At 48.2% G+C, this 20,698-nt stretch overlaps 1 protein-coding gene across 1 annotated transcript in view; it reads right to left on the reverse strand.

The window, feature by feature from the left end:
* znf366 (zinc finger protein 366) overlaps nt 1–20,698 on the reverse strand; it is a 64,039-nt gene that overhangs the window by 29,868 nt on the left and 13,473 nt on the right. The window contains 3 exon segments of the mRNA XM_038805430.1: nt 13,342–13,761; nt 13,763–14,854; nt 17,763–17,878. Of these exon segments, the coding sequence (XP_038661358.1) occupies nt 13,342–13,761; nt 13,763–14,620 (1,278 nt within the window). The 5' untranslated portion in view covers nt 14,621–14,854; nt 17,763–17,878.

Here is a 20,698-nt window from a genome sequence, read left to right on the forward strand (position 1 = left end):
GCCGGCCTGCCGATCGGTGGGCCCCGATAGCTGGTCAGGCCACATCGGAGGCCCCCCTGGGGTTGGACCCGCCCTCCCCCCTCACTTGATGGCGACACTGACTGCTGGAGTATCTCTCTACTCCTCAAGTAATCCACGTGTTTACAAACGATCCATTCCTCTATGTCCACTTGGTATGACAGGGTTCCAGTCTGAGAGACAATAATTCCGGGGATCTAACTTAATCCACTACCGAAGTTTCATATTATGATACAATATGGGTTTTCATTGTTGCAGTACTAATGGTTCATCGAAGGGATCTTGTTGGTTGTGTGTTTAAACATAAACACTTTTATTGGTCAGCTTTAACTGTGTATAGTGCCAGTTATGGTCCGGTCAGTTTTTTTTCACAGTCTCAGTCTGTCACGTATAAAGGAATACTCTGTTTCTGGTACTTAGGTGATACGATAAAGTTTATTCTCTTTCCAGAATTTTCATCGACCATTTTATCATACTGGTTCTTGAGCTTTTCCATTCATGTGACCATTCATCAGTCTAACTCTGGCACACAATCTCAGTTTCTTTCTCTCTCTGAATTGCTGATTCTACCGTCAGTTTCAATGCTTTGACCTCTTCAGTTAATTTCTCATTGCCAAGCTTCCCTCCTTCAAGCTTTTATTCTCCCAACTCAATTCTTAGTTTTATAAATTTTTGCAACTTTTTATTCTCCGGGTTTGCTGTCAGTCATTTCATCTTATTGTTTTAATGTCTTCCCTAGAGCTTTAATTCTTTTCACTGATTCTTCTTAATGTTCAATAGTTCCTCGTTTCTTTTGCAGTCTTTGATTTCTGCATTTCTTTTTTTTAAACGTATTTTTATTGCAATTTCAACACAATATCAAAATTTCCATAACACATAAATTTAAAAACAGAACAAGAACAACAAGCACATCAACAACATGTATATCACAGGTTGCACAAGAGGAGGTGGAGTTCACCCTGCTCAGTGCTTCGTTCCAGAGTCCCCATCCTACCTCTGTCCCCAGTTCGTCCTCCCATTTTTGTCTGGTCTCGTCCAGTGGAGTCCGGGCTCTATCCAGTAGCTGTCCGTATATTTTCCCACATAGACCCCCTTCTCATTGCTTGTGCCTATCAGGTCCTCTAGTATTGGTGCCCCTGGGGCCCCGGGGCACCCTACCGTCTCTTTGCAGAGGAAGTGTTTTATTTGGAGGTGGCTCATTTCCTGTCCTTTTGCTAGCCTCCACTTCCTCGTCAGTACGTCCAGTGTCGCTAGTCTGTGCCCTGACCGTCAATGTGCACCCGTCCCACCTCCATCTTTTGAAGGTGGTATTCAGCATGGCTGGGGGAATCTGTGATTGCCGCAGATGGGAGCCATGGGGGACATTTTGGTTATCCCGAAGTGTTGTCTCAGCTGGGTCCACGTTCTCAGCATGGCCGCTACCACTGGACTCGTTGTGTATCATGTTGAGGAGGATGGGAGTGCTGGTGTGGCCAGGGCCTGGAGGGTCATTCCTTTACAGGAAGCCTCCTCCATTTGTACCCAATCTGTGTCGGGTTCCTGTACCCATCCCCCCACTCTTATTGCCGTTGCTGGCCAGTGGTAGTACTGTAGGTTTGGTAAGGCCAAGCCCCTTTGATTTTCCTTCTTTGCAGTCTCAAAGTGTCTGTTTGGGAATTCTCGGGTTCTTCTCCCCCCCCCCCCCCTCCCCCCCCCCCCCCCCACCCCCCCCCACCCACCCACCCACCAAATGCCATGATTAGACTGTCTACGTTTGAGGAACCTTGGCAGTACGTTCATCTTGATCGTCTGCACTCTCCCCGCCAGAGAGAGTGGGACTGAGCCCCACCTTTGAAGGTCTCTTCTTACTTCCTCCACCAGGCTGGTCAGGTTCCACTTGTGGATCTGTGTCTCTGGCTATCTGGATCCCCAGGTAGCGGAATTGTTCTGGGCTGTTTTGAATGGGAGCCCCTCCAGCTCTCTCCCTCCCCCTTTTGGGTTCACTGGGAATGCCTCACTTTTGCCCAGGTTAGGTTTGTAGCCCGAGAAGATTCCAAACTCTTTCAGTATTTGCAGTATTGCCTTCAGTCCTTCCTGTGGCTTCGAGACATAGAGGAGCAGGTCATCTGCATGGAGTGATATTCTGTGCTCTCTGTCTCCTCTCCGGATTCCCTTCCAGCTTTTTGCATCCCGCAGGGCTATCGCCAGGGGTTCAATCGCTAGCGTGAACAAGAGTGGGGACAGGGGGCAGCCCTGTCCTTTTCCTCTCTGCAACTGGAAGTATTCAGAGCTGGTGGTGTTCGTTCGGATGTTCGCTTTGGGAGCGTTGTACAGCAGCCTCACCCAGGTGGTGAACTCAGCTCCTAGCTCAAACAGTTCCAGTACCTCGAGGAGTTCCATTCGACTCTGTTGAAGGCCTTTTCTGCGTCCAGGGAGACGTTTACCTCTGGTGTTCTCTTCCTGGAGGAAGGTCATTATTATGTTCAGCAGCTGCCTGATGTTCGCTGTGAGCCGCCTACCCTTGACAAAGCCCGTTTGGTCCTCTGCGACCACCTCTGGTACACAGCCCTCCAGCCTTTTGGCCAGGACCTTTGCGAGTATTTTCAAATCCATGTTCAGCAGTGAAATGGGTCTGTGTGATCCACATTCTATCAGATCTTTATCTGTTTTGGGTATCAGTGAATTGTGGCCTGCGCTAGCGTGGGGGGCAGGGTGCCCCTTGCCAGTGAGTCCGCGAACATGTCCCTGAAGTGTGGGGCCAGGACTGGTGCGAATGTTTTGTAAAAGTCCTCCGGGAACCCGTCGGGTCCCAGCGCCTTTCCCGCCTGCATGGAGCTGATGCTCTCCATGATTTCTCCCAAATCTATTGGTGCTTCCAGCTCCCCCCGTCTGTCTTCCCCCACAACTGGTAGTTCCAGTTCGTCTAGGAACTGTTTCATCCCGCGCCCCCGTTGGGGGGCTTGGAGGTGTACAGTGCCCGGTAGAAGGTCTCAAATGCCCGGTTGACCTTTGGTTCTGTTACCAGTCTGCCTCTGCTATCCTTCACCTGCGCTATTTCCCTTGTGGCTGCCTGCTTTCTCAGCTGGTGAGCCAATAGGCAGCCAGCCTTGTCTCCGTGTTCGTAGAGGTCTCCCATGTCTGGCGGAGTTGGTACACTGCTTTCCTAGTAGATAGCAGGTTAAAGTCCATTTGCAGCTTTTTTATCTCCGCCAGCAGCTCTACCGTCGGGGCCTCGGAGTATTTTCTGTCGACTTCCAAGATGGAGTCCACCAGTTGTTGCCTGGCCACCCTCTCTTCCCTATCTCTGCTTGCCTTGTAGGCTATGATCTCTCCTCTAATCATGGCCTTTAGTGCCTCCCAGAACTTGGAGTGTGAGACTTCCCCGTTTTGGTTGTTGCTAACGTAGTCGCCTATGGCCCGCGATGTTTTTTGACAGAAGGCCTTGTCGGCCAGGAGGTCCGTGTCCAGCCTCCACGTGGGGCCCTGGGCCCGGCCTGACTCCAACCTCACATCCATATAGTGTGGAGCGTGGTCAGAGATAACGATCGTGATCCGTTCCCGTGATCCCTGGAAGCACCGATTTCCCCACTGCAATGAAGTCAATACGGGTGTATACCTTGTGTACTTTTGAGAAGCATGAAAATTCCTTCTCTCTCCCGGGTGCAGGAACCTCCGTGGGTCCACCGCCCCCATCTGCTCTATAAATGCTCCTAGTTCCCTGGCCATGCCAGTCTTTTTCCTGCTCTGGGGTTTTATCGGTCGGTCAGTGGGTCCTGTACACAGTTGAAGTCACCCCCCCATGATCAGTCGGTGTGTGTCAAGGTCGGGGATTTCTGCCATGGTCTTCTTTATGAGTTCTCTGTCGTCCCAGTTGGGAGTGTACACATTTACCAGTACGACCAGTTCCCCTTCCAGGACACCGCTGACCATGACGTACCATCCCCCTGGGTCCGTAACTGTCTTGGTTCCCGTAAATCTCGTCCTCTTGCTAATTAATATTGCTACCCCCTTAGACTTGTCCTGTAGCATGAATGGTATGTTTGTCCCACCCAGCCCTTCCTTACCAGCAGTCGGTCCTTCTCCCTCAGGTGCATCTCTTGTAGGTAGGTTATGTCTGCTTTTAGGCTTCTTAGGTGGGTGAAGACTCTGAATCTTTTCACCAGGCTGTTGAATCCCCATATGTTCTAGATAACAATCCTGGTGGGGGGTTTTCGACCCCCCAGTCCTGCGGGATCACCCATACTTACCTGGTGGATACGCTCCCGCACTCCGAGGTTTCCGTTCGTTAGGGGGCTGTCGCAAATGGCCACGGTCGCCGCTCTCGCCATGAGGTCGGGCCCCAGGGCCCGCCAGCTGTGTGTGTACGCCATGTGGCTGTGCCCCTGCACTCCCGGGTCTCCCTCCGCCCTGCAGCCCTCCCGAGTGGCTGTTTGTGCTGCCATCTTGGTTCCTCGCCCTGCTCCATGCCCGCCGAGGCCTGTGTTTGTGCTGCTTATCTACCTCACCCTTCTCTTTGCTTCACTTCTGGTCTGCACTCTCCCCCCCCCCCCCCCCCCCCCATAGTCCCTGCGCCCTCTGTCCCCCTCCCTGTGTCCTTCCCACCCTTCTACCCTGTCTCCCCCCCATCCCCACCGCCCCCTGAGCCAGGCACTCCCTCTCCCCTGAGAGGCGCGCCACAGCCCTCCTACTTCCTGCCCTCCCGTGCTGGCCCTCATCGCTAGCACGGTGCCCCCCCCCCCCCCCCCAGTACTTGCCCTGCTCTAGTCCTGTTTTATCTTTCTTTTGCTAGCCCTTGTCTCGCCCTCCTGTCCGCCTTTCTCACCCTCGTTCACCTTGCTCCGCTCCCCCCCATTGCATTGAGAGATGGAACAAGCCTGGGAATGAGTCAGCACAGTCCCGCGCAGTACACCAAACTCGCGTGTACAGTTCATGATCTTATTGTTTCTGTTTGCGGGGTCTGCCCTCCTCTCTTTGTTCCGAGTCTTCCTTTCTTTTCCATCCCCGTCGCCTTCATGATGGCCGTTGCGGCTGTCCCTACCCCAGTTTGTTTGCTCTAATGACCTCCTCCGCTGCCGCTGGGGTGTTAAAAAACAGCTCCTTCCCCTCTCCAACTCCTGAATCATTTTCTCCTGCACCTCCACCTTCCTTTCCAGGCCATCGATGGTTTGCTGCATTTTGTCTGTTGTCTCCGCCAGCATCTCCTTCATCATTGTGTGGAGCTCCGTCCTGAGGGCCTCCCTCATGGCGTTTATCTCCGTTTTTATCCCCTCTTTTATGGCGTTTATCTCCGTTTTCAGCACGCTTCTCCATTCCTCACCCTATGTAGGGAGGGGGATGGTCGCCGCATCCTGTTCCTGCTCCGCTGCTCGGCTCGCCAGCCTTTCCAGCTTTCTGGTTCGCCTGAACCTCCGCCTCGCCCCGTGGGGCCGTCTGCCTGCGCAGCCACAGCTCCTGCCCTTTTTCCTTCGCCTTCACTGCTGCTCCCTCTTACACCTCGCCGTCCACCCGATTTATTATTATTTGCAGGCATATTTCTGTTATGTGCCTTTCTCTTTTTTCCCTGGATTATGGTGCGAAAAAAATATTATTTTTTTTGTCCCCGGCCCTCCAAAGAACAAACAATTTTAAAAACAATTTTTTTTATAAAAAGGAATTTTTTTTTGAGAGAGAGTTTCTTGGGAAAAAGGTTTTTTAAATTTTCAAGAGAGGGGGAAAGAAAGTTGAATTAAAAAAATGATTATTCTGTTTTTGTCTTATCCTCTCCGTGCCCCGACTTTCAGGCAATTTCTTGTTGCGATCCCCACTCCTCCTCCACGTGCAGCTGCTCCACTGACCATGACCAGTCTCTCCTCTTCTTTTTCTCTTATGCTCCGTGCCTGGGCAGGGCGAGGGAGGCAGGGCCGATTTTGCGGGGCTTTAATTCTTTTCAAGAACCCGCTAGGAAAACCCCCGAAAAAAGCCGCGATTTTGTGGATCTGCAGGAGCCGCTTTGCTGCGGCCGCTCCGTTCGCGAACGCCCACCGGAAGTCTTCTTCTGCATTTCTTCTGAGGGAAATCGCACATGTTCTTACTGGACATATACATTTCGCAAATGGAACCTGAATTTCTACTTGTCTCAACTTCAGCCAAACACGTTTGGCTTCACTGTTGGTCATGTCTGTCTCCAATAAAGTGTTGACTTGTTTCCATTCTGCAATTCTCTTGTTGCCCTTCACAGAATCACAGAATAATACAGTGCAGGAAAGGCCATTTGGCCTATCCGGTCTGCACCAACTCCGGGATCTTTCATTGTCTTCCTTCTGGGGTCTTTCATTGCCCTCCGTCTGGTGTCCTTCATTGCCATCCGTCTGGTGTCTTTTGTTCCCCACCGTCTGGGGTCTTTCATTGTCATCTGTCTGGGGTCTTTTGTTGCCCTCCTTCTGGGGTCTTCTTTTGCCCAATTTCTGGAGTCTGCTATTGAACTCCTGTTCCGTTGCCTCTTCCTTGAGGTTTTCATTGCTTAAGGACCTTTTTTTGAGAGTTGCCCTCTATCTGGGGTCTTCTCTAGTTGTCCTGTTCATAGACGTTTATTTCTTCCTGTGGTTGCTGCTTTAAGTGCATTGCCAATTTAAATGATTTACGTCTTTAAAGGTATTGGCGCTTTAAGAATATGTAGTAATCTTTTTCCCCACACAGGCTGTAGTTGCTTAGATACAGTTGACTTCCCTTTGCAGGTGTATTTTGCAGCAAGTATATCGATTCAAGGTCAGAGTGTCTTGTGCTGTTTCTATTTTTTTGCTCTTGAATCTGCATCACTGCTTTGCAGTGCCAGCCTTTTTTTTAGCTTTTGAACTTGTTTAACTGTAGCAATTCTTTGCCTTGTATCCATATTCCGTTTCTTTTATTTAAAGCCACAGCTCCCCTTGCTGCCAGCTCCGCATGATCACCTCCTCTTGTTTTTTCACTCTGCATGTTTCTTTTTTAAACCTCCTACTCTGCTGGCCAATTTCATAGGTTTGTTTTTCTACATCTTTCAGTTTGTTTAATGCATCTTGTAACTGTCCATCTTTTCTGATTCTACTTTACTCAGGGTCTGGCAATTTGGCAATAGCTCAAATGGATCTATTTGCCAAAAGGCAGGCATTCTGGTGAGGACATTTTTCCAGACTTCGCTTAAAACAGGATGCTCACAGGTATCGGGCCAGAGGCAGTGTCGTGATAATTTTATCCTCATCGCCAGATATAATGATGCACTTTCACAGACTTCATTAGACAGACAAAAGGATTTATTAATAAGAAGAACCATTCAGCAGTACTGTACCTAATCCCCTACACGTCTCCTCCCTAAGAGAGGACTCCACCCATCTGGGGTGATTACCCACTCTCAGTCCAGATTGCTCCCCCAAGCCAGGTGACCCTTACTCTGCTGTGTTGCCCCTAAAAGGACAATCACTACGAATCACCACACAGAGGAAGCAGCTCAGCAACTTTACTGGTGGTGGCCTCCTAAATAGTCACCTTCAGACACATTGCACAATCAAAGGCAGGGTCTTGTTACACATTGAGGTGGGCACTGCTGAGGCAGCTTGGGTTCACAGTCAAGAGGGGCCAAGCAAATTGCCATTGGGGTCACAGATGCAGTCTTCACTGCCTCTGGCCCAATCTTTGGGGAATATTCTCTGATGGTTCCCTGGACAACCGCAGAGAGACCACTTTTATGATATGGCATGCTTGGGGGGGGGGGGGGGGGGGTGGATGTTCTGCTGTGAGGAAAAACCAGCAGGCCTTGAAAATCGCTCTTAATAGAATTTTTAATTATTTAAATTGGCTGCCAACTTCCACTGGGCAAGGTGTTGGACTGTATTGAGAGTCCTCCTGAATCTGTTCCCATTATTTTCCTCTGCAGACCACCCCCCCACCCCCCCTGCCTCCCAGTTTGCCAGGCCCAGCCTGCCCATGGTGTCAAAACTCAAACCTTTACGAAGCAGAACCGAGAGCTTCACTCTAGTGTCAGTTCACATACTTTGGATTCAAGCTTCATTTACACTGTGGTGTTAACCCACATTGCGCTACCACTATAGTCGGAGTGTGACTGAATCACAAAAAGGGTTATGGCCTAAATGTTTTGTGGAGGTGGCGGCCCAGCCGCCCACCAGCTGAAAAGTTGGTGGAGGTGGTAAAACAGCCTCTACTAGCCCGGGTGGCCTAATGGGCTTGGGTCATGGCTTCCAATCAGATGCGGAGGGTGTCCTGGCCAGCAGCTCTCCGCTCCCAGCAGTGCCTGGCCACTCCCATAACTGCAGTCAGTTTCCAATGAGGAGCAGTGCTGAAGGATGAATTGAGAGGTCAGAGAGGGCAAGCCCCGCCCTGGACACAGTCAGGCAGGTCCCAAAGATGGTGCTGAGAGGGAGCGATTGGGAAGCTGGTGGGGGGGGGGGGGGGGGGGGGTGGCACCCGATTTTACATTTACTCCCACTACTACTATTGGAGGAGGAGGTGGTGGGGGGTGTAATATTGTGGCCAATGAAAATATTCCATAGAACCTAACTTTAAAAAATTGAATTCTCAAGATATACGTATCTTTGGCAAGGCCAACATTTGGTGCCCATTTTGAGTTGCATGTGAGGTGTTGGAGAGATGGAGAGCCTTCTTCTTGAACTCCCACAGTGCTCTTGGATAGAATGTTCCTGGACGTTGGTACAGCAACAATGCAGGAATGATGTTATATGTCCAAGTGAGGATTGTGTTTGCCTTGGAGGGGAATTTAGGGGCATTGGTGCTCGTATATAGTTGCTTTTATCCATCTTGATAATGGAGACCGGGGGTTTGGAGGGACGAGCTTTTTCACATTGCTGCAGTGCATCTTGTACAAAGTACACACCATAACCAGGAGGAGCCAGTGCTGAAGAAGGTGGATATTGAAGGCAGATGGATTGCTGTTTAAGCGGGCTGCTTTGTCCTGGATGGTTTGAGATTCTTGAACGTTGTTCAAGTTACATCCATCCAGACAAGTGGAGAGTGTTCTGTCACACTCCTATGCCTGTAGCTAGTTAAGAGGCTTTGAGGAGCCAGGAGGTGAGCCACTCACTGCCAGGTTCCTAGCCTTGGACCAGCTGCAATAGCCAAGGAATTTATGTCAACAGTCGAATTTCTGGTCAGTGGGGACATCAGGATATTGATGGTGGGGGATTTGTCAATGGTAATGTCTTTGAATGTCAAGGGAGGATGGTTAGACATTTTCATGGAAATGATCGTTGACTTGGCTCTTGTCGAGTGCAAACATTATTTGGCCTTTATCAGTCAAGTCTGATTGGTGCGCTGTCTCATTTAAGACCATATTCACATTTTGCATGTGAAGATGTGAAGGAAGTAATTGTAGACTATTACAGCACAGAAGGAGGCCATTATACCTAACATATCAGTACTATCTCTTTGGAAGGGCTGTTCAATTAACCCTGTAATCCAGCTCTTTCCCCAGAGCCCCTTTTCCAGTATACAGCCAATCCCTTTGGAGGTAAGAGAGGAGAGGAGAATGATATCTCCACATTGAGTTTGTAGTGATTTAGTACAGTGTTCCACATTTACAGCAGAAGTATCTAACAACATTAATTTAACTGGCTCCATAATTTTGTCTGTGCAGAATTACACCAGAAATGAAAGAAACACGCAAATAATATGGAAGCTGAAGCCTCTAAAGAATTTGTAATGAACAACAAAAGGCAAAACAATTTGAAGACATCTCAGCACCAGCTGCTTTCCTCTTCCTGCTGTGGACTTAGCAGAGGTGCAATGTTCGTTCTATCTACCAAGCTTGCAGGCATGTTTATATCCTGTCCTCTTTCAGTCAACTTCCTCAACTTTTCTTTTATCAATTGCTGGTAGCTATGACCCTCTGGAGGGAAAGCAGCCCCAATCTCGAGGGGTTAACTACAAGGGGCGGAGTCCTTTCCTGTTGTGTTCATGTATGTTTAGTAGCAGGCTGAGCAAAAAAAAACAATCCACGGCGATCTCTTTGAGCTGCACTGTTCTGCTTTTTAAACTGAGGAGGAAATGATGAATGTAACGGGTTATCAGTCAGGGGAGGGTGCGTAAGGAAAGAACATTCTTTTTTGTACATAATTACTTTTCAAGTTAAAAGGACAGTAAGAATCTTCCTATTAAGGATAACATTGTATGAATTATATCCATGAACCTATCTTTCTCCAAATATAAACATGGGTTTTAATGGGAAAAACATTGTAGACTCAGCAAATCTTGAGGATGGTGATTAAATCCTGCAAGTGCTGTTGGCATCTTTACAGCTACGAAAGAAGATGGGCACGCATCATCTATGAAATATGACTTTAACTCAAGTCCGCTGAATTGCCCCCTCGATTTCAAACAGATCAAAGGGGAAACCGGAGGGAAGTCAGGGTCCAGTGTAATCTGACTTTGGTGTAGCTTACAGTATTTCTGGCAGAATGTGCAGCAGGAGTACTCTGAATAGCTATAGGGTTTCAGGACCAGTTACTTCAATCAGTGTAGATAAAATCCAATTATTAGCCCCAAGCAGGAGTCTAAATACTGGATATTTTGAAAATCAGGCATGGTTGCTTTTTGAATTTGGTCACATAGAGTGAAAATTGTACACTGAGACTCCCAACATGGGGCTTCAGTCAATGAGAGTGAAATTGAGTTTGGGGGTTAGCAAGCTTTGTTCATGGTACCAATGAACTGAACTGTGGTATTTGGACCTTGAACAGAATATGTGCAAGTCTGGAATGTTTGTGCATGTGCCTCATGTGTTTTGGAATGGATATTGAGGCACAGATGTTGGAGCATGCCCCGTTAGTGAAATCTATTTGTGCACAATTGAGTTTAAAACATTTTTGCCAGGACAACAGGCCATCTGTTATCTTGGTGTCCAATGGCTCAAACAGCCAATTAGCCAATGAGATGAAGGGATTGAGATATAAACAGAGAGAGGCTGAATTGGAGTGGGTGAATTCAATGTCAAATGAGGCACAGGTGAGACATAAAGAAAGAAACTAAAAGAATGCATTATGTTAGAGAGCAAATAACAGACAAGAAAGGAAAAGTATGACTTTATTTTACAAATTGAAGTTTTTAAAATCTCCGAAAACAATTCGCAACGTGAATTTGTAGTGATTCATCGTCCACAGGTATCTCTTCCTCTCTATAAATTGCTAACCAACTTCTGCATTAATAATGGCAGGCTTCATTCAGATGCTGTTATTTTTCAGCAACATCTGATCCATTGTGTTCAAACATAATAATGCAACTGGGTAGTGTGACTTTCAGCTATTAAAATATTTTTATAGTTATCTGTACGTGGGAATTTGTATTCAGTTGCACGGAGAAGGAACAATGCACTTTAAGTTGGACAATTCACATTGAAAGCTGCCCCACTTCATGTAGCACAAATCCAATTGTATTCAGTAAGTATCAGGGTCAGTCTTACTGTGAAAAATGATAAGTTGATGGCCGTGCCTTAGATTTGATCTTGGGTGCTCATGACTTCCCTAAGCGATCCGAGAATCTTATAAGATGATTACAATAGATCTCTGGATACTAATGGCATCAATGGATATGAGGAAGGTGGATAAAAATAGTGTAGAGGTAAATGATCAGCCATGATCTGTTTGAATGGCGGAGCAGGTTTGATGGGCAGGATAGCCTACTCCTCTTCCTATGTTCCTACGATAAAACTCATTATTTCACAACAAGTGAGCATGAAGGGCGACAATTATGGTTGAATTCATTTAGTTTATTCAGTCCAACTTGTCTTCGTATTATAATACAAAATAATGAATAACATTTCCCCAGAACTGAACTTCAGCACAATTACTGTTCCTTCCCATGACCCATGAAAGCTATACTTCAAAGAGGCAATAACAAACAACTGCAGTACTTTGTCAAGTCAGGGAGCAATTCAAGTCCATGATCGCCAAAGCTCTCTGAGGGCATGGTACCTGAAGGTGGAGGAGTAACCTTCGAAGATTTTTGTCTAAAGTCTGATTGACTTTACAGCCTTTTCCTGTTTTGACTTGACTGTCTATGGCTCAGGGCTGGATTTGATGAAGTGGCAGAGGTCTCATCCACTGGCTGGCGAGGCAATGGGAACAGAAAGTTGCCTCTCTTTGGAAAAGGTCAGATGGGGCAGCACGGTGGCGCAGTGGTTAGCATTCATGCCTCACGGCGCCGAGGTCCCAGGTTCGATCCCGGCTCTGGGTCACTGTCCATGTGGAGTTTGCACATTCTCCCCTTGTTTGCGTGAATTTTTCCCCCACAACCCAAAGATGTGCAGGTTAGGTGGATTGGCCACACTAAATTGCCCCTTAATTGGAAAAAATGAATTGGGTACTCTTAAAAAAAAATGTTTTAAAACAGGAAAAGATCGGATTGAGTGCTATTCAGGTGCTTATCCGGATAGAGACGGGCTTTCCTCAGAATTGAGGATCCTGGGGAAGAAGCCCCGCCTATCAGAAACTATTGGCCAATTGGAAGCCAGCAGCTCCATTAAACGGCACTGCCACCAAGGAGGCGTTTTACCATGCCACAGGTAAGTGATGGTGGGGAGGCTCAGGGTGCAGGGTTGGAAGCAAGGGCAGAGAAGTGGCACTCAATGGGCACCCACTCTCCCAATGCCGGCTCCCTCAAACAGCCACTGAGTGCCATTGAACCAGGGAACCCCACCCCCAAGAGCCTATAAATAACTCAGACAGGATTTACTTGTCATGCTCCTCGCTTGGCAATTCCCTCAAACACCACTGAGTTAATATCAACGGCGGCAGGATGAAGGATGAGGTCCTTAACAGGGTATTAATTGCCCACATACAGGCTTCAATTGGCAGCAGGGGAGGAAGGCCATCCACGGTCCTTCCAGGCACGGATTTAATCAGGATGGTGGTGGGGGGGGGGGGGGGGGGGGGGGGGGGGTGCGCGGTCTCCAGCGTAGCTTTTTCACCTGGTTAAGTGTCCACCGTCAAATTTGCCACAGGTGAGAGCATTACATTCTGCTCCCTGTCTCTGCTATTTATCCCTTCTGTTCTTAGCCTCAAAATCCTTTAACTTCAAAAGAAAACAAAATCAGGCAGTATGTGAAAGGGGTTGTCTGCATTATTGCTTACAAGCAATTTCCCCTAGCCCCTCATACCCTCAACTTGCTTCTCCTTGTGTTTGTCTATTTAAAAAAGATTCCATTCATTGTAAATATGAACAAGATCATTAAAAGACATTTTCCATAAGATAGGTTTTCCTGCAAAAGACCACCTGCTGTAGATTTCTATCTTATTAACTTTTATGTCATAATCTCTGAGAGATTTTAATGAAATATGCCCTTTTTATTTCTCACAAAATTCCTACCTTGTGAGTCAGCGAGTGTTGCTTGAGGTGGTGGGGTTGAATGAATTCCATCCCACATTCAGTGCAGATATATGGACGGATATCTTTGTGTTTCATCATGTGATTCTGCAACTGACTTGGATATTGGAAAGTCTTGTCACATTCATCACAATGATACAGTGTAGGACCGCGGTGAGATGTCAGGTGTCTCTTTAACTGGGCTAGGGTGGGAAAGTCAAGTCCACACTCCACACAAATGTTGTCTCGGCCATTCTCATGCTTTGTTTCATGTGCTTTGAGCTCACTTGGATAAGCAAAACCCCGACCACAAATTCCACAATTATACGGCTTCACGTCACTATGTTGCATCATATGCCGCTTGAGGTGGCTAGTTTGGGTGAACGCTTTGTGGCAAACATGACATTTGTGAGGTCTGGTTCCCTTGATGTGTGAGCATATGAGTGTGCAAATGGCTTAGCTGCTTGAAGAGTTTTCCACATTGAGAACAAGCATGGGGTTTAATACCACTATGTCCCAAAATATGTGTCACCAAGTTGTACTTGGAAGTGTAGGACTTCTCACACATTCGGCACTGCCAGCGTTTCTGACTACCACCCACATCAACATAATAACTGTCATCAATTTGAATGTTGACATCGACCCGCTCAACTGTGTTCCTCTTTTCTTCTCTAATCGGGATACTGCTATTAAGATTCCCGAGAGGAACATTGTGATGAAAAGGATATCTAAAATGCAGATTCGATGGTGCCATAACAAAAGGGAACATAAAGTCTGGAGGGACATTGGCAAAATATGATCGAGGAGGATGCATCATCAGAGGACTGGTGGGCCACATTAAATTCTGTTTAATCGACTCATGTTTCAAGCCTGTGGTACCGAGGTGATCAAAGGTTCTGAATAGCTGAAACCCTACATCACTCAAGTCTATCATTTGAGCCATGGGTTTTGGTGATGGTAATTCTACTTTGATGTCTTCAGGTTCATCCATATCGTTTGACAAGCCTTCTGACTGAACAGTGTGAATTACTTTGGTGGGAGTACTTTTCCTCTTCCGTGACCCTCCTTCAGAGCTTGCAGTGAATTTTTCTACAGTTGCTGCAGATATGTCATTTGTAGAATATGTAATTGCTGATTCATAATCTCCAAAGCCTGTAAATTTGTTTGGTTTAATAGTCAGTGGGAGAGGCTGGATTCTGAAGTGCGGAGAAGTCTGTATTGCTTTCAAATCTCTGGAAATATGAATGTCATCACTAAATGGACCAGTGGCCTTGACCTCCATTGATGCTGACTTAGCTTCTTTCCTTAAAATGGAGAAAACAACATCAAAGATAAAATCTTGATGGTGAAGTGAGTCTTGGGCAAGAGCGCAAAAGAGGTGATTGAAAAACAATAGCCTGTTTTCCACTCACAACAGATTGTCTTTTCCATAGGATTTCTTATTCTGCGTGTGTAATCTTCCTCCTCCAAAAAAAGGACATTCCCAATGGGAAAGCCATTGATGACATTAATGGAGCTGGAAGAAGAAAACAGCAGTACAGTTATTCTAGAAAAACTTAAGAAAGACCAAGTAATAGCAGCAAAAATAAATTGAGGACGAACTGTTCATTTAATTTCATATTGTGCCTTTTGATCCAAATTTCTCCCTGTAACTTATCTCAACCATGGATACTCATCATATATGGATGTGTGGACAACTGGCATGCACCAAAAACTGCAAAAGCTGGATAAAGATACCAAGAGTATTGTGACATCACCTCCATGTCTCTTTAATATTATTATAAAGTCTATTTTCGCAGAGGAAATGGGGCATTATGTGTAAATATGGTGGAGACCAGGCACCGTTGTTCTCCTTTTAACAGCATGAGGCTCCTTGCGTGGTGAACACTGGGAGTAACACACAAACAAAATTGGGCATGCTAAGTCCTGTTATACAAAACTTTCAAATGGTGCTTTTAAGGTTAAAATAGCTGAGGTGTTACCTTGTTTACCAGCAATGTGAGATAAATTGTGACCCTAACAATAAAAAACAAATGAAATTCAGATCAGGAGATTTAAAATGAAATGATCTATTTATGGCCTCACGGTGCATCAATGAAGTGTCCATTCCACACTCCAGGCCGAGTCAATGCAAGAGACATATGCGAGTAATCCACTTGTCAGGCTATCCTTACTTGCAAAATTAAACTTGAAACATCTGATTTGCAAGGTGGCACAATTCGAAATTTAATGTTTGAATAAATACACGTATTTAATTAATGCAATCAGTAATATTAAGTACAGTTTATTGTAATCTTTATTTATTGGGGAATATTTAATATTTTGTGACATTCTTCCTTTAAAGCACGGAGCTTGAGTGCATTTTAGCATCATCAAGGTTTAAAAGTAGAGGGGTGGAACTTTCCGTTTTTTTGACTAAGTGTCAACTCAGACGGGAAAAGCGGTGTGTAGCCCGCAAACTCCCTTGCCGCTTTTCTCACCTCCATTTTGAGACACATTCTCTCCGCGTTTTAAACTTTTCACCCCCCATCAGACCCCCCATCAGTCACCCCCATCAGTCATCCCCATCAGACCCCCCATCAGTCATCCCCATCAGACCCCCCATCAGACCCCCCATCAGTCATCCCCATCAGCCTCCCTCATCAGTCACCCCGATCAGACCCCCCATCAGTCATCCCCATCAGACCCCCCATCAGTCATCCCCATCAGACCCCCCATCAGTCATCCCCATCAGACCCCACATCAGTCATCCCCATCAGGCCCCCCATCAGTCATCCCCATCAGTCACCCCCATCAGACCCCCATTAGTCATCCCCATCAGACCCCCCATCAGTCATCCCCATCAATCACCCCCATCAGTCCCCCATCAGTCACCCCCATCAGACCCCCCATCAGTCACCCCCATCAGACCCCCCATCAGTCATCCCCATCAGTCACCCCCATCAGATCCCCATCAGACCCCCCATCAGTCACCCCCATCAGACCCTCCATCAGTCATCCCCATCAGACCCCCCATCAGTCACCCCATCAATCACCCCCATCAGACCCACCATCAGGCTCCCCAACAATCACCCCCATCAACCTCCCCCATCAGCCTCCCCATCAATATCCCCCAACAATATCCCCCATCAGACCCCTCATCAGACCCACCATCAGTCACCCCATCAGTCACCCCCATCAGTCATCCCCATCAGTCACCCACATTAGTCACCCCCATCTGTTACCCCCATCTGTCACTCCATCAGTCACCCCAGTCATAACCCTGTCAGTCACCCCCATCAGTCACCCCCATCAGTCACCCCCAGCAGTCACCCCATCAGACCCCCATAAGACCCCCCATCAGTCACCCCCATTAGTCCCCCCATCAGAACCCCCATCAGTCATCCCCATCAGTCACCCCATCAGTCATCCCATCAGTCACCCCCATCAGTCACCCCCATCAGACCCCCTATCAGTCATCCCCATCAAACACCCCCATCAGCCTCCTCATCAGACCCACCACCAGCCTCCTCCGTCAACCTCCCCATAAGACCCCTCATCAGACCCACCATCAGTCACCCCCATCAGCCTCCTCCATCAACCTCCCCCATCAGACCCCTCATCAGACCACTCATCAGACCCACCTTCAGTCAGCCCCATCAGTTACCCCATCAGTCACCCCCATCAGTCACCCCCCATCAATCCCCCCATCAGTCACTCCCATCAGTCCCACCATCAGTCCCGCCATCAGTCACCCCCATCAATCCCCCCATCAGTCACCCCCATCAGTCCCACCATCAGTCCCGCCATCAGTCACCCCATCAATCCCCCCATCAATCCCCCCATCAGACACCCCCATCAGTCATCCCCATCAGTCACCCCCATGAGACCCACCATCAGTCACCCCATCAGTCCCCCCATCAGTCACCCCCATCAGTCACCCCCATCAGTCACGCATATCAGTCACCCCATCGGTCTCCCCATCGGTCACCCCATCTGTCATCCCCATCAGTCCCCCCATCAAACTCTCCCATCAGTCACCCCATCAGTCCCCCCATCAGTCACCCCCATCAGTCACCCCCATCAGTCACGCATATCAGTCACCCCATCGGTCTCCCCATCGGTCACCCCATCTGTCATCCCCATCAGTCCCCCCATCAAACTCTCCCATCAGTCATCCACATCAAACTCTCCCATCAGATCCCCCCCCCCCCATCAGACCCCCCCCCCCCCCAATCAGGCCAACCCATAAGTCACTCATCAATCACCCCATCAGACATCTCCAATTATCAACCCCATTAAAGACCCCCAGCAGAGACTCTATTAGACTTCCCATCAGAGACCCTAATCAGAATTCCCCATCAGAAATCCCCATCAGTCAACCCTGCCTGAAAATTGAAGAGCAGTCTATGCTGTACATAAAAGATCACTGCATTTTCACTTACCCTTCCCTATCATCTGCTGCCTCAGACAAATGTGTTTAAAGCGGTAACTGTTGCATGTGTCAGAGTCGTCCTCAAAAGCCAAGTACACTTGAAAGGGCTTCAAATCCCTTGACAACCTTTGAAATTAAAAACTTCCATTCAATTTCACACAACAATACATTTCACTAGCCACTGATTGACAGTTTTATTCGTCCAGAGACAGGTGCTTTGTGGATTGTTTATCTATCAATCCCTTCATGCTTGAAGCACCCTACCTTGGTGCTAACCACAATGTTTATAAACACTTTTGCTATGATTGACAACTCCTTGCCACATCAAAAGGAGCTAAGTGCTTTTTGCTGTGAATAAGAGGAAGTGAAACCACTGAGAGCGAAAGTGGGAAACTATGGACCAGTTAGCATTTGTTAGAGGGAAAGTTTTAGAAGCTATTATTAAAGATGTTATAGTGGGGCACTTAGATAAATTCAAGGTAATCAGGCAGAGTCAACTTGTAAGAGATAAATCACATTTAACAAATTTTTTAGAGTTCTCTGAAAGAGTAACATGTGCTGTGGATAAAGGGAACTAGTAGATGTACATAGATTTCCAGAAGGCATTTGATAAGGTGCCACATCAAAGGTTATTGCGGAAAATAAAAGCTCATGGTTATAGAGTCATAGTTATCCAGTAGAGAAGAGGCCCTTTGGTCCATCAGGTCTGCACTGTCAAAACAACACTAAATCTGCACTAACCCACTTTCCAGCACTTGAGTCACAGCCTTGAATGTAAAGACATTTCAAGTGCTCATCCACGTACTTTTAAAAAGTTGTGAGGTTTCCTGCCTCCACTACGCTTCCAGGCAGTGCAGTGCATTCCAGACTCTCGCCACTGTCTGGATGAAGGTATTTTTTCCTCAAATACCCTCTAAACCATTTGTTCCTCACCTTAAAATTATGCCCCCTCATTAATGAACATTCAACTAAGGGGGCATAATTTAAAGGGTATCCCACACCAGAGACCCCCACCAGAGACCACCATGGGGCCTCACGGTAGCATGGTGGTTAGCATCAATGCTTCACAGCTCCAGGGTCCCAGGTTCGATTCCCGGCTGGGTCACTGTCTGTGTGGAGTCTGCACGTCCTCCCTGTGTGTGCGTGGGTTTCCTCCGGGTACTCCGGTTTCCTCCCACAGTCCAAAGATGAGCAGGTAAGGTGGATTGGCCATGCTAAATTGCCCGTAGTGTAAGGTTAATGGGGGGATTGTTGGGTTACGGGTATACGGGTTACGTGGGTTTAAGTAGGGTGATCATTGCTCGGCACAACATCGAGGGCCGAAGGGCCTGTTCTGTGCTGTACTGTTCTATGTTCTATAACAGAGTTGCCTACCAGAGATACCAATAACAGAGGCCCCCATAAGAGAGCCCTATAACAAGACTCATGGATTGGGATGCCATTTTTAAAGGCAGCCCGATCTTTTGACCCCCTTCAGCCTGAGGACTCCTCCACTTCACCCAACTTACCTCTTCTGGGGCCTTTGATCCCCTCCTCACCCCACCTCTTAAGGGCAAGGCCACCTCAGGCCCGGCCCCTGGCATGGGCAACCTGGCACTGTGGCACCTTGCCACTGCCAGGGTGACCAGGTGGCAATGTCAAGGTACCAGGCTGGCTGTGCCAAGCTGCCCAGGTGAAAGGGCACTACCCTACCCAATGCCTGGCCATCTGGGGGCCTCAACCCCCAGCAAGACCCCCGTGATGCCACCACGACTGGTTCACAATTTTGTGAATAAGTAGCAAACGATGCCCAGTTGTGGCCTCGCAGGCAAGGCTAGTGATACCCGGGCCCTGGGTGAATTGGGCGAGCACATATTTAAATGAGCCTCATGGACCATTTAAGTATGGGTGCCTGGAACTCGCCCAACGAGAGAGGAATCCAGGTTGCGACATGGCCGTTGAACCTTGTGAGACACTTTGAGCGTCACAAATCTTGATGAAGGCCTCACCATGTCGGGCACGATGAGGCCGCTGAATTGCACCGCGTTGCTCATTTAAGACAGAGACGGGGCGGGGGGTGGGGGGGGGGGATTCTCCCCATTGTGAGTGGTGCGAGTCTTTGGAACTCTCTTCCTCAAAAAGTACTGGAGGCAGATCTTCGAATATTTTTGAGGCAGAGGTGGATAGATTTTTGATAAGCTAGGTATTGAAAGCTTATTGGGGTAGGCAGAAATATAAACTTGAGGTGAAATCAGATCAGTCATGATCTTATTGATTTGCGGCGCAGAGTCCTGCTCCTAATTTCTATAATTGTCTGACATTTAAAAAAACTATACTGAACTGTTTTAAAGTTTAATTGGTGTCCATTAGTCAGTGTCTTTGTAAGAAAAAAATTTTGTTCATATGCAATGGCCGGGATTCTCCGAAATCCCAGCCAAGTGTTGACGCCGGCGTAAACACCAGAGTGGTGTATGCCAGCATCAATTGGCCACCTGGCCCAGCAATTCATTGCTTTTCAGGGGGCTAGCACGGTGCCTGAGAGCTGCACGTGGCTCCGGCACCGAAAGGAGGCCCTGCACAACCAGTGCGGGTCCGCGCATGCGTACGGCGGCCATCTCTGCGCCGGCCCCCACGCAACATGGCGGAATGAGCGCACCCGCCGATCAGTAGCCCCTAATCGCTGGCCTGGCCACCGTGGAGACCCGCCCGGAGTCAGATCCCCCTGCCCCCCCACCAGGACGGCCCCTGCAGCCAGAACGCCGAGGTCCCGCCAGGTGAGACCACATGTGAACCACGCTGGCTGGACTCAGCGGAATCGGCGGGCACATGGCCAGTTGAGCACGGAGAATCTCCGCAGAGGCCACTTTTAATGGCCCCCGACCGGCGCCACGTCAACAGCACGCGCGCAACTGGCGGGTCCGCGGAAGCGCCGTCTCGCCGGACTTCCGGTGTGAACGGCTATTCTCT

The sequence above is a fragment of the Scyliorhinus canicula genome, chromosome 8 (assembly GCF_902713615.1).
Source record: "Scyliorhinus canicula chromosome 8, sScyCan1.1, whole genome shotgun sequence".
NCBI lineage: Eukaryota > Metazoa > Chordata > Chondrichthyes > Carcharhiniformes > Scyliorhinidae > Scyliorhinus > Scyliorhinus canicula.